The 14,883-nt window shown below is 41.9% G+C and overlaps 1 protein-coding gene across 3 annotated transcripts in view; it reads right to left on the bottom strand.

The window, feature by feature from the left end:
* The window catches only part of Ptprr (protein tyrosine phosphatase, receptor type R), a 232,128-nt gene that overhangs the window by 70,637 nt on the left and 146,608 nt on the right, over nucleotides 1–14,883 (bottom strand). For all 3 annotated transcript variants that reach the window (XM_005358044.2, XM_005358045.2, XM_013350387.2), the window contains one exon: nucleotides 11,048–11,316. In XM_005358044.2, the coding sequence (XP_005358101.1) occupies nucleotides 11,048–11,316 (269 nt within the window). The remainder of the gene's footprint in view (nucleotides 1–11,047; nucleotides 11,317–14,883) is intronic.

Here is a 14,883-nt window from a genome sequence, read left to right on the forward strand (position 1 = left end):
AGGCCTCCTGCCAAACAGAAGATGACCAGCACATAATGGAACTCAATGGCATCTTTGGTGGTAGCCTCTCATAATTCATTAGTCAATTAAGTTTTATCTGACAGGTCCTTTGCAAGAGACGGAAAGGGAGTGGACCCGGATGGAAGGGAGGTGAAGAGAAACTTGGAGGAACAGAGGGAAAGAAACCATAACCATGATATATTGGATGGGGAAAAACTATTTTCAATAATAGAAATAAATAAAGTAAAATTTAATTTTCTGCAGGATTAGGTGACAAATGAGTCAATACGCCGTCTTCCACTAGATGGCACTGTTTCTCTATTCTGTAGTCAGATGAGTTTGGCCCTAGCCAAGAGAAACTGATCTGAGAACAGAGTCCTCCCTGCCCCCAAACGGTTATAAGGCCCCGCCCCCACCTTTCCCTAGCCAGGATTAGGAGACCTTGCTAACAGGGAGCAGCACTTTCATTTGTAGTATACTCACAAGGGAAAAAAAATCAATTTTAAACTAAAGTTTGCTCAAGTAGCTTGTCTTTGGTGATGCGCCATTTTTCAGGGTTCTGTTATGCAGAGGTCCTGGGAAATATAAGGAGAGCATGATGGTGCCTCCCTCCAAAGAAACACAATATTCAGGGGGTCTGTGAGATGCAAAACTGTATTCTCAGCGGTGCGATGCGTTTCAGACAGCACCGTGGGCGAAACCTGACACAGTATCTACGACTCAGAGCTGGTTTCTCAAAATAGGAAGGCAGGCTTTCCCTGGGAACTGCCGGGGCCTGCCCTGATTAAAATGGATCTTATAAAACAGGCTGCTTCGCCTAATTCTGTCAACTTGTACATCGAGATCTGGAGTGTGGTCCCCAAGCAAAGAAGGGCGGCTCCTTTTCTAGAACACTCTCCAAAGCAAAGCTCTTGGTGGGTTGTTGAGCAAAGCAACCAGTGAACAGGAGAATCAAAAACGATACCATTGTATTTGCTCTTCAGAGTCAGGATGACAAGAACATTCTAGAATGGCTGCCTTGGGCTGGAGACGAGGCTCAGTCGTTAAGAGCATGCGTTATTCTTTGTTGTTCTTTCAGGGGACCAGAGTTCAGTTCCCAGCCTTGAGTGACTTTTATTGTCTGTGACTCCTCCTCTAGGTGACCAGGTACCTCTGGCCTCCTAGGGCATGAACATAGGCATCCAAATGTGTCACCTCCATGCGCATACATAATTAAAAGAAACTCTTAAATAAACTTCAGATTTATACAGTATGTAGGAAGTACACTGAATTCTCTTTCTAAAAAAGAAAATAGGTCATACTCTGAACGGCCAGGGAGGTCCCCAGGGTGATGGGATTTGGCCCCTTCATGGTGGGCGTGGAAATGGATCCCAGCATGTTCTCAGACAGGACATGGAGGTCAGGTGTGGGGAAAGGGCTGAAGGTCCTTTCTAATGAGTTTCACAAGGCAAGTCTGTGAGCTGGGTGGACTGGTAGCAAACCCAAGCAGACACTGTGCTCACTGGGACCTACTCTGGCAGGTTTCAGGGTACCAGCAGTGGGAAAGGGAAGGAGAAGGAGAAAGGGAGCAGTCATAGTGATGTCTGACAGAGTCCAGTCCTAAACCTGCGGGTCACCAGGCCACAAAGGCTCACACACTTCAGGCATTGCCTTCAGAGAGGACACGCTTGCAAGTAAAGGATGGGGGCGGATTTAGCCAAACTTATTTTTTAATGTTCATAAAATACGTATTTGGGTTGGGCTTGTAGCTAAGTGGTAGAGCATTTGCTGAACATGTATGAGACCCTGGGTTTGCTCACCAACCCAGTCCCCTAAATCTACCTATACTTTTCTATCTCACGCCTACCTAAAACCTTGGCTTCTTTATTCTCCTGGGTTTGAATATGCTGCCACGGTCATATCTTGGGTTGAATACTGTTACATCTTGTTCATGATTTGCCTTGACCCAAAAGCTCAACATTTTTTTCCCACCATTTTCTTAGTCCCTATAGTTTTTAAAGTATATTAAAAGGGAACACAGGAATGTTTTTAAAAATCGATTCTAAACGTCCAGAGCCTTGACTCTCACCTCATAGTTATGCATTATGTTTATCAGACAAATAAATAGGAAAATAGTTTGCGATTTATTGTTAGCGAGAACTTACATGTGTTCCCAATGCTCCCCACATTTCTGGGTATCCCCTTAAAATAACTTTCAGAAGGTTATGATATGAAAAGCTACCTAAAGTTCAAATAGCATCACCTGTGTCATCTAGGAGGGCATGGGATAGATGGCCAAGTGGCAAATTTGCAGTCTGAATCTTTAGGTGTAAACTTCTAGTCTACTTTTATTTCTCTGTGATACTAGGCATGCGATCTAGTCTCTCCAGGTAAGCTCACTTGCAAGAAAGGACAAGGGATGCCCTCATTACTATGCCTCAAGGGATGCTGGGAAGATCCTATGAGATACTACATTAAGAGTGTACATTAAGGCTGACCTGGGGAGGGTCAATGTCCTGAGCCTAGGTCAGCTGCCAGTAATTGCCTGTTCCAACAGCAATGACAGCTGCTAGGTGGAGGGGCACCAACACACCTTCTCTGATGTCCTTTCCACTCCTCTGTTCACCGCACGCAAACCCAGACCATCTGGACAAAGTAGAGACACGCCCTGCCTTGCTTACCCAATGTGCTTTGAGTGTAGTTTTGGACATGAGTTTTCTTTATCATTGCCTCAAATCGCCTCTCACTGCAGCCTCTCTCCTGTGCTTATATCCCCATCATCTGTCCTTTATGCCAGATGTGCATCTGGACTCCAGAGTGAGAAAGACCAGATAAGACAGGAAAGCTGGCACCGACAGCAAGCTTCCAGGCAAACAGTGGCTTGCTACCTTGTGCGATTTGAGTCTGCTTCACAAAATTACATTTTCCTAGTTAAAAAAAATCTGAAAAAGGCTCTGAAAACTTAGTGGAAATTTCGATAAGAGAAACAACAGTGTGACGATATGTAATATACCTGTTTACCCACTACAGTGTTTCCAATTTATTTCCATGAGTATAGTGTTAAATCTGGCTTATTTTCCCAAAAGGTGCTTGTCTGGGCTCATGATGCTTGCTCTTCATTATATTTGCCCCCTCATAGCCCAGAAACTTACTATTAATTACTTTGCCAATAACTTAAACACCCGAGGACATTTCTTCTGTGAGGATAAACTGAAATACTGCAATATAAAGGACTTGGAAGTCTTCCAAGTTCTCTGTGTGTTTTGCTTTGTGTTGTGCTAGGATCTCTTATATTGCCAGGTAAAGCAAATGAGTCAGGCTGGCAGCTTGTGCTCAATGGCGCATACACTCGGAGAGGACAAAGGGTGTTTATTTGAAGGAGACCATGCAGAACATGTGTAACGACCTGGAAAGATCAAAGAAACCTGGAGGATGAACTTGACTGTGCTGTCAAGAGCAGGGCAGCCATTGGCCAAGACAGTGATGCTGCTGACGTTGCCTTATCTTTCCCATCATTCTAGGGACACTGACAGTTAATGACATTTGGTGCCACTTTCTGGAGAACCACCCTCAGATGACAGCGGGTGACTAGGAAGTTATATCCTCAAGTATCCTTCAATGGATAGTGGACTGAGGGAACGGGCGCCTAGCTCATTTTCCTAAAGGTGGGAAAACTGTTCATGAGCTACCATGGGTGATCCTGGGCTCCCTGTGGGGTCAGAGTGAGGGTGTGAGCCAGTTCTCTTTCGCTTGTCTCTGTCCCTGTTCTACTTCTCCACTTTCCTCCAGGGCTTCTCCTTAGAGCATCCTGTCCAGAAATCAAATGGACAAGAATCTGTGCCTCGAGTTAAGCTTCATAAAACCTTACCTACCACTTCAGAGCCGATTTGGGATCCCACCGTCATTGGATAGGAAACACAGGAGTGGACGATGCTATCATGAGGGAGTTTATTTAGAGAATGCAGGGTTTAATTTCTGGAGATTTTAATACAATTTATTTCCAGACATTTATTCAGTCATGATCTTTATTCATATCTCCTGGAGGGAGTCCAATGGAAGAAGGATTTCATTCTTTCAAAGTTAAAATTCTTCAAGTACCAAAACATATCCACCAGAGAAAGAAAGGACCAGAAACCAGGGCATTTGTCCTTCCCAGGAGGAAATCATAACTGTACAAAAGTGCTGGGCTTGAGTTTGTGAGAAGAACAGAGGCCATTTTATTGGTAAGGTCGGCCTATTTTTCACTGTTCCTGTTATTGCAGACATAATTGTGGCTTTGACAGGACTCTTCAAGGATTAGCTTGGTTGAAATTCTAAGACAATATGATTCTAAGATGGCCCATCACTTATGCAAGGCAAATAAACCATACTATAGTATGCTTACAGAAAGCTACAAAGTACCTCTACCCTGTGGCAGCTTTAGCTTGAGAGAAGAATGACATAGGCTTGCTTGCTGGTCTACTAACTGGTCATAGGCAGGCTAAGTTACAAGTGAGAGCACTTCTTCTATAGTTGTCTAACTCCCCTTGCTCAGGTTTTACCCTAATAGAAAACCAAGAGGTAAAAATGGAGACATAAAGCGAACACACCAATTTGTCTGTTGATTTTCTGTACTAAGACCTGACCTTTAGTTATGCAGCAGCCCAAAGGGGGCAATCTCCAGGACCTTCAGATGTGTGGTTCTCATCTTCCCTCGGGGGGCGGGGGCGGGGGGAGAATGTACTTTCTATCTAGGCTCTGTATAGGGTCCCTTGTTTCCTGGAAACTTGGAATTGAACCTGTATGCAATTTCCTTGAGAGGCTTAAAGGGAGGATTAGGGGAGGACAGGCATGGGAAGAAAGAGGAGGGAAAAATAAAACCAACGGGGCCTCTTGCTGCACAGCTATGTGGTTATCGTTCTATTGGTTAGCTGTCATAGGAGCAAGGCCCAGGCTTGTTTGCCCATTACAGACTCTAAAGTTAGCTGTGTAGGACTTAAAAAGCACTCAAATCATCTAATCCCTGACTCACCGTGACAAGTGAGTTCTTCTGTTCGACAACTATTGACTCATAGTTTGATAATTTAATATTTAATGGCCCAATTTTAAATGCAAATTTAGAAATTATGTAGATATAAATATATTGACAGTTAATATTGATATTATCCTGCAGGGGATATGTGTCAGTGTTGTGAAAAAAATCCAACTTCCTAAATTCAAAAATATAAGCAACCGGTGCATACGGACTTGTGAAGTAGAACCAGAGGATAAACACAAAGTAATTTTAGATTTCCTTTTCCTTCTCAAAGTCACTGTGCCATTTCATCTGAGTTGTTAATTTTACAATACCCTTTGAAGTAAGGTGGAACAGACATTGTTTTGTGGCTAGGGAGAGCTATACCACAGAAGACTTAATCTGTTGAGTTATTTAAGTCATAAATGACAGAGACTTGGCTGTGCACCATATCATTAGTCTACCTGCTCTTAGGGAAATTTCCTTAGAAATATGAGATGTCCCTATGCAAAGGGAAACTAATTAACTCTATAATTTTTCCGAGTGTCTACTATGTACTGGGATGACAGGAACCATGGAGGGTGGAGAGGACACAGAACCTAGATCTGCAGTAAGTGGTTACAATCCTTACAGTCTGGTTAGGGACAGGGTCCATCACTCTAGAACAAAGCTCAGCCCTCTTCTGAACAATTCCTTCAGTAAAAATCATTCCTAGGCAGTGGTTCGTTTGTGAGTTCACTGTTGTCACAAAGCCCCATGGGTATGGATAGGCTGCACAGTCCCCGGGAGAAGGCAACTTTTATGTTGTGCTGTGGAGACTGGAGACGATGGCGAGAAAAGGAACAAGAAATAAGCAAAGGCTGAGATGCCAGCAGAAACGCGGGGCCCAGAAGAAGGCAGGAACGGGAGAAGACTGGGTAGGATAGGGTGTTGTTTTGGGGCCAGTAGCAAACAGATCTGGAGAGAAAAATCTGAATTAAATGGTCTAGGATCTCTTGGACCCAGCAAGGATGTCTTTTTCTGTAGGTGATTGGGGGATTTTCTCATAGTAAGATAATAAGTAGTAATAAATATTGTTTTAGGAAGGTAAGTCTGAAGAGAATATACTATGAATTAACAAATGGAAAGAATGAGATCTAGACAGAAGGGATGAAATAAAATATTGCCTATATGATATATAAACTATATTAATTCTAATGGCATTTTTATAATTATAAGATTCAAAGATGAAGTAATGCAAGCCAGGTCCATGGTGAGTGAGCAGAGTATCAATAATGAGAAAGCTGGAGAAGCAAGAATCACTAGGATTTAGGGGTGGATAATTGGGAATAGAGAAAAAAACTACTATAACTCCTACATTGTATAGATTTTTAATCTTTATAATAATTTTTACTACATATTTTCCTATTTATATAAGCATGTGCATTTAGCTTCTATCTTATTTTACTTACAATTATAACTAAAATTATACTATTGTTACCAAGGATGAGATTTATACAGCATAACCCAAGAGCCTTTGAGGACTGTTGATTAATAAAGCATCCTTTATAATCTCATGACTTTATAGCTAGATGTTTATGAAATAAACAACTATAATTACTTTGTGTCAGGATCAAGCTCTGGAAATAAAACATGAGGCTTTTTAAAAAGGTACTATTAGAATACATAAGCATAAAACTTTAAGGATTAAGGATGAAATTTCAGAAAACCTTTTTTTGACTGTGTAATACACAATCTAGGCATTGTATTTTGCCACTCTTAACATAATCCACTATGTTGGCAGAGATTTATGACAGAAAGATAGGAGCGAGAACAGAAGAGGAAGGAAGGGCTGACAGGATAAGCAAAGTATTTCCCTGTTGGGAGTTGACCTGAGAATTACTCATGAAATTCATTCGTTTCTAGGAGCTCCTGTTCTCTAGAGATTACGTTCTATATGTAAGCGATAAAACAACCACTAAAAAATATATATGTCCTCCAGAAGTTCTGAGTCTATTGGCCGTGACAGGCCACTGAACTAAAATTGACAATACACATATGAGTTCTGTAAGCAGTCTAGGCACGTAAGTTTTGGGATTAATGCAGAAGGTAGCAGGAGAGAAGTTCCTGGGTTAGTGTTGGGCTGCCTGGGTGAGGCTCAGAGCCTGTGAGGAACGATCCTGAGTCATTCAAGAGGAAGTGATGGGTGAAGTTTCTTCCCGCTTTTCCAGCCCTCCCCTCCCCTTTGAACCTTTCTTGTCTTCACTTTGTCAAGCTGCTTGGTGTTTTATTGCTTGTAGGAAGAAATGTGAAAGCAGAAGGCAAAGCACTATGGGTTCTGCCTTCTGAGTTCTAAAGGTCGGGTGCTCAGGGGAGGAGCTCCTCTGAATGTCTGGCTGCCGGGTAAAGGGATACGGGAAATAAACACGAGTAGAGAATCTTATTCACAAAGTCAGAGAAAGAGTCCAGGGACTTAGGGAAAGGAGAAGCGCTAGTCGGGATGACTTGGGAGCCGGAGTCCTGGCAAGACACTGTCTTTCATGGCTGAGCCCTGGAGAAATGGGAGACCTTTCGCAGGGGAACCTTGACACTTGGTAGAACCACGAGAAAGAGTAGCTGGTGCTTGGCATAGAGTTTCCTATATACACTTGAGGTGTAGAAATCAGCAGTGAGAATATATTGTCGTATCTCACAGTGTGTTGGAGAAAGTCTAGGCAGGAGGAGGGAGGGAATGGGTGACAGTCACCAAAGAAACAGAGGGGCTTGTATGAACAGACAGAAGATATGAGCTGGAACAACAGTCATAAGTGAACCTCGGAGGATACAGGATGCAACGGACAGTTTAGCAAGTAGCAATTTGGATGGATGGCTCAAGGCAAATGGGACTCTCATATTTGATATTAAAAAGGTCCTCTAAAAATCTAGATGAAATTCCCAAGCAAGGGGGACCTGAGGTTGAGTCAACAAGAATGGGGGTGAGATCAAGTTTCTGCCGTAAATGGCAGGATGGGCGTTGGAACAAAAGTTTAGTATGGGTTACAGAGAAATAGAATTCTCATTTCCGTGATCTGTAGACGCAGATTCATTCTTGCTACAATGGTGGCACTTTCTAACAGCAAACAGGGAAATGAAGGACAGAGCCCAGGCAAGTACTATTTCACGGACTTTAAAGAGTTTGGTACAGTGCCTGGAAAAACACCACAGTAGCAGAATGGGTATGTGCGGGTGCTTAGCAGGAAATAAAGTCTGACAGAGGCTGGCAAAAAGTTAGGCCAGAGAGGGTGTCATATTCTATACAGAGGAATGATCAAATCAATTTCTTCCAAAAAGAAAAGTGGAACCCTGATTGCTCTTCAAGCTGATGAGGGAGAGGGACTTGATCGGGGGAGGGGGAGGGAAATGGGAGGCGGTGGCGGGGAGGAGGCAGAAATCCTTAATAAATAAATAAATTTAAAAAAAATAAATAAATAAAAAAGAAAAGTGGAAATACTGAGGAATTTAAAAAGAAAGGCATTCAAATGTATTTTAGAATACTACTGTTTGAGACATCTGGGGATGGATTGCAGAAGGACAGAACCTGAGGCAGGAGGGTCAGCATGATATTGATTAAGAGAAATGGAAAATCTCAAGTCCTCGGTGGTAATGAAGTTGAAAAGAATGGAGTCCTAGGGGAAAAGTGACAGATCCCCACAGGGCTTGGGCACATCATAAAAAGGGAGGAAGTAAGACGGTTGGGGATATTATCAGATTCCTAGGATTCAGAATACACAAAGGGACATGACTTGATGAAGATTTTGAGTTCAGTTTCATTAGAGACCAGGGGAAATGGGATCCATTTAATATAGATTCAATACAGATTAGGCCCTAGTTTTTTTGTTTGTTTGTTTGTTTGTTTTAAAATAGCATTTCACGTGGATCACAAAGATGAATAAGATATCACTTGAGTATCCGCCCTTCTCAAACATGCACTTCAGTCAAACTAACAAGTGAATCTTTAACCTGATGCTGCTTGAGATTCAAGTAAGAGCAAGATTGCTGCGGCCATAGCTCCTCTCACGGAAAGGGTCACGCTGACCTTGCTTAGAATTAGTAGTGCATGTCCGCTGTGTTCAGCGAGTCCGGTTTTATCCCAGGCTTTTTCAGACCCAGGCCAGCTGGCCTTAGTGAGTTCCCAATAGGACATCCCCATTGTCTCAGTGTGTGGGTGCACCCTTCGCGGTCCTGAGTACACTCTATCTTCTTAAATCATGGACTTGATTGGGGGAGGGGAAGGGAAATGGGAGGCGGTGGCGGGGAAGAGACAGAAATCTTTAATAAATAAATAAATTTATATAAAAAAATTAGTAGTGCATGGCAGCAAATTAGCCTGATTTTTAAAAAACTGTTTATTACTGTCTTGAAATCTTCTTTAGTGTGCCTTCCCTACATGGTCTACAGCCAGGATGAGCCTTGCTGAGGCTCTGCCCTCCGCACTGGCTCTGTGCCTCAAGGCTTCCCTTTGAAGCCACTGTAAGTGCCTGAGCCTGGAAAGAAAGAAGCTGAGAATCCTAGCTCATCCCTTCCTAGTTTAGAAGGAAGTGAAGGATAAATGAATGACGGCCCAGTTCTCCCGACTCCAAGTTACCCTCGAGAGAAAAGGTCTCTCTCACAGTGATTTCCAGACCAATTCTGAGAATGTCATTTAGCTATACCCAAGTGCAAGACGAGCTGTCAGGAAGGCAATAGCACTTTGTGGGAGGAGACAGGAGGAATGATTTGATTGTGCTCTCTCCTCTAAAGTGTGATCAACTGTTTGTTGGCTAAGGGCTTTCATAGCTCACCACAACAAATTTCTCTCTTGTCAGATCATTCACGAGCAATACATTAAAATAATTTTTAGATCTTCTTTTCTTTTTAAGGCAGATTCTCATACTGTAAGTCAAGCTGACCTGGACCTCACTATATATTTCAGGGTGGCCTAAAACGTATGGTAATCCTACCGCCTCAGTCTCTATGTCCAATTTCACACACCACTGGAAAAATAAGAGAATTATTTAAGAACACTGTGAAAAGAGTTTAATAATATTTGGAGGAAGACAAAAATTTACCCTTCATTATGTACACTGCATATTCCAGTTTTCTTTCATAGACTTGCTTTACATGGAAGCATATCAACTGAATGAATACATCGCAAAGACAGAGAAGGGTAACAAAAATATAGATCTTGATAAATAATTCTTGTTGTGGTTATGTAGGAGAGAGGGCCGCTTGTTCGTGCCGGTCACCCAGAACCGAAATAATCACACAGAAACTGCGTTAATTAAAACACTGCTTGGCCCATTAGCTCTAGCTTCTTATTGGCTAACTCTTACATCTTAATTTAACTCATTTTTATTAATCTGTACATCACCACGAGATCATGGCCTGACAGCAAAGTTTCAGCACATCTATCTCCGGTGGCGGATCCATGGCATCCCCTGACTTCACCCTCTTTCTCCCAGCATTCAGTCCAGTCTTCCCCGTCTACCTAAGTTCTGCCCTATCAACAGGCCAAGGCAGTTTCTTTATTCATTAATGGTAATCACAGCACACAGAGGGTACTCCCACATCACCTCCCCTTTTCTGTTTAAATAAAGAGAAAGGCTTTAACTTTAACATGGTAAAATTACAGAAAGAAAACTTAAGACAAATTCATTTTTGGCACAGACTTCTTCTACATTTCTTCAAACAACATGGGCATCTGTAAGAAATAGTCTTACACTTATTATCAACTGCTTTGTACCATGTTTGATGATAATTAAGTGAGATACCTCTGTTTGGTTAGTGGCCCTTGATAAGTACATAGTAAATGGTGCTAGGAACCATCCCTTGTTGAAGATGGACTTTGTTGGGGTCTACACAAACTTCAAAGAACCATATGTACCTGCAAGGTTTTCCTTAGCACAGAGACTCCATTGGGTGACTAGAAACCTACTTCCTGGTGCCCATTTGGTTATGAATGATTCTATCCCATGGCCAGTCATTTCCAGTTTCACCCTTTGTAGCTGAAGGAGACTTTTTCAGAACAAAACAAAACAAAAACCAGCCTATAGGTGAACTCTCAGACAAAGCTCTTACCTCTCCTGAAGTCCTATGGGTTTCATTTTGAAGGGAGAAGGGCAGACAGAGGTGGAGGTGGCGGTTCTAATCTCAGGAGTGCATTGACCTTGAGGGTCCACGACAACATTCAGCACCTTTGGCGCCTGCTCGGGCTGGACCATGCTGTGGGCTGTCTTGGCCTCGGACTGTGCTGGCTGTAACGCAATGGGTGATAGGTGGATCTCCTGGTTTTTCTCTTTGTCTTGCCTTAAGGAAAGCTGAAACCTTTCTTTTAACCTATAAATAATCTACAAAAAGAAATATAAGGGCTTCTGTGAGATATTCGTGTCCTGGACAATGAACAGAAAACCATCTCCCCTGCCTTAGAAGACATCAAAATAAACAAACAGTGGTAAAGTAAGCCTGGCCTCTGATATAATTTCTTGTTTTTGTGCTATTGAGACTTTTACTTTAAAGAGCATGCTTGTTACATAAAATAATATCTGTATAAGGTCAAGCCAACAAGATTGATCATTGACTTAGCAGGAAGCACTAGCTAGGAGTAGGGCAGAGGTAAGGGGTATGGGGAGTGGATGGAGTGGAGGCTGGTGGAGGGGGGAGTATGGAGTAGGGTGAAGGTGTAGAGACTTACTGCCTCTAACTGGTATTTCCAGTTAGCCCATACATACACCATGAGTGTTTGGGTACATGAATATGTTCCGCCAGGATATATTCAAACAGAAATTTGTCAATGAGTTTACAAAGATGCAGGAGGACAGTTTTAAATGCATAGGAGTTTCTTGAAATGGAAGGCATTTGGAAGGAAGAGCTATGAAACATGGGCCGATGATCTTTACAGAGACGAAGAATTGTATCTGTTTATCGCAGGGAAGTAAGGCTCATAAGGTATTAATAAAAGAATAGTTATTCTCTAAGCAATAAATTCTTTTCTTGGTAAAAATGTCATTAGTCATACACCAGTTTGAGGATCTGTTAAATACTTGATCAAATGACATGTAGAACATCCAGTAAGGAATAATTTGAACAGTTAGACTTTTCTTGCTTTCCCCTTTAAATTTTAATATGTATATAGACAAAAATCAAAGTATCTTTCTGTGTTTTGCGTCCGCAGGTGTTTTGTCTGAATGTGTGTCTGTGTACCACACGCGTGGCTGGCGCCTAAAGAGGCTAGAAAATGTGCTGGATCTTCTGGAACTGGAGTGGCAGATGGTTGTGAACCGACACGTGGGTGCTGAGAATTGAACCCAGGTCTTCTGGAAGAGCAGCTGATGCTTTAACCACTGAGCCATCTCTCCAACACGAGCCATTGCTTTTGAAAGAGCGAGAGGACATGGTGGGGCACTGGTGAGCTCACAGAACATCCTGTTTCTAGACCATATCTACATATTGATGGTTGACTCCCATCTTCCCCTGCTGTGCCCTTGAGCCCCCAGTATTCCCCCTCCGACTTAGTTCTAAAGCTACCCTCTCCAGAATCACAAGTATCTCTTTCTTGTTTCCTTATTGTTACTCACATTTATTTGGCGCTGGCTCACTGATCCTTACAACTAGAAGTCTAGTGTTTTGTCAGGCGTTCTCAGGGTGTGACTTGATGAGCTAATTTGTGTGGAAGGAGAGGCGACAAGCCATTATCTGCAATTATGGAGGCGAACAGCACCCAGGGTGTCTGCTTGCAGGATGCCTCAAGATGCCGAACTCCCTGGCTTCATTTGGAGGATCCATCAGCTGAGCAGACATGAGTTTAGGAGGAAAAAAGATTTCCTGGCCCTTTCTAATCTGCTTCCCTCTAGCTAGTCATGAAATCTCTGCCTTGCCTTTTCATAGTTATTTAAAATTCTAGCCATTTCTATACTTTAAATCTCCTGTATAATTTAAGCTCTCTCTATATGCGCATGTATATGTACACATATATGAATTCATCTGAAATTGTGAAATTAATACCTTTGAAAATTTATTTTAGAACATTAAAAATATTTTTCATGTATTCCCAGAATAATGTCAAGGAAGAACCTGTTTAACAAAATATGTTTATAAAAATGGATCAGAATTAAATTAAAATACACCAATCTGAAATGAACTATCAGAGTGAGATTAATCTCCCTGAATATAATTGTACTTCATTGTGTATATTTTTATATGTATGTATGAAACTTTTAAAAATATATTTAAAAAGAGAAATGCAATTCCCTCCCAGTTAATGAACTGAGTACTTAATTGGCAAGCTGTAAATCTTGTTTGCAAGCAATTAAGAATAGAATTGGCAATGCAGAGGCATCATTAGGGGTACATATGACACAATTAGAGGCTACTTGGGATATTGAGTAAAAGAATTAGACCAAATGACAGGAGAGATAGCTCAGTGGTTAAGGGTATTTGGTGCTCTTGCAAAGTACCTGTGTTTTATTCCCAGCACATATGACAGCTAACAACTGTCTATAACTCTAGTTCAATGGGATCTGTCAATCTCTTCTGGCCTCAGCAGGCTCCTGCATGCATACAGTGCACATAAGCTCAATGATGGCACACATATATAAAAATAATAGCTAAATCTCCAGTCCAAGAGAGGGAGGAGCAATAACATCAGAAAAGAGGTCAAGACCATGATGGTGATACCCACAGACACAGCTGACCTGAGCTAGGGGAGCTCACTGACTCTGGACTGATAGTGGGGGAACCTGCATAGGACCCAACTAGGCCTTCTGAATGTGGGGGACAGTTGTGAGGCTTTGGCAGTCTGTGGGGCCACTGGCAGTGGGGCCATGATTTATCCCTACTGCTTGAACTGGAGTCTGGGAACCTTGCTCAGCCTAGATAGAGCAGGAAGGGCCTTGGTTCTGCCTGGAAGTGATGTGACTCCCCATGGGAAGCTCTAACCTTTCTGAAGAGTGGATGAGGGGGTAGGGAGAAGGGCAGGAGGGCAGGAGGGAGTATGAAGGGGGATAGCTATGTAAAATGAGAAAAGATTGTATTAAAAAATTCTTAATAAAAAAGGAAAAAAAGAATTAGACAAAAAGGAAAAAGAGAAAGGCTTCAAAACCATCAGTGTTAAGGATATGCTTTTATGCCCTGAAAGATGATCTCCTTAAGGAAAAATAATATACATATCAGGAATAACTAGACGTGCACATCATACATTGAACTACTGGGAAATTAAGGCAAACCTTTCTGCTTTGTATGCTCATTTTCTCATAACCTGAGAGTGATAATGTGGAGGAATTCATCATCTCCTACAAGGAGCAAATGAAATCTTAGATTCTTTTTTTTTTTTTCAAAACAGTGATATGTGCTTGTGATCTCAGCACCCAGAAGGCTGAGGTAGCTGCATCCAAGGCTGATATGCGTTATACATCAAGAACCTGTCTTAAATCCAAACAAGCAAGCACACTCACTTCAATGGATTGAGAACATTTCTATGACAAACATTGCTGCACATGGGGAAAACAGATGTCAATTATTAGAGTCTAGCTTCCTTCATTTACAATGTTTACTGTAAGATAACTGTACTGTGCGTTCCTGGAGCTATGGGAGAGGGGTTGCTATCTTTATCTTGTGTGCAGTAACCTAATACCCTTAACTTTCGGTTTATTTGCAGCATCCAGAGATTTTTTTTGTCACCATTCTGCAGAAACAAACACACAGTAGGGCAACACAGGTAGATGGCACACAATTGGTGAGCTTATTGTATTAAGATAAACCCAGAAGTACTAAAACAGGAGTTAATATCATTTAAAATGGGACAGCATTTCTTAACTTGCAGACAAGGCGTTATTCTGAATGAAGAAGCAAATACCTTTATATCTTTAGGATCCACTTACTAGAAGGGATGATGCACATACTTTATAGTTTAAGCTCTT

Source organism: Microtus ochrogaster, chromosome 24 (assembly GCF_000317375.1).
Source record: "Microtus ochrogaster isolate Prairie Vole_2 chromosome 24, MicOch1.0, whole genome shotgun sequence".
In the NCBI taxonomy this organism is placed as follows: domain Eukaryota; kingdom Metazoa; phylum Chordata; class Mammalia; order Rodentia; family Cricetidae; genus Microtus; species Microtus ochrogaster.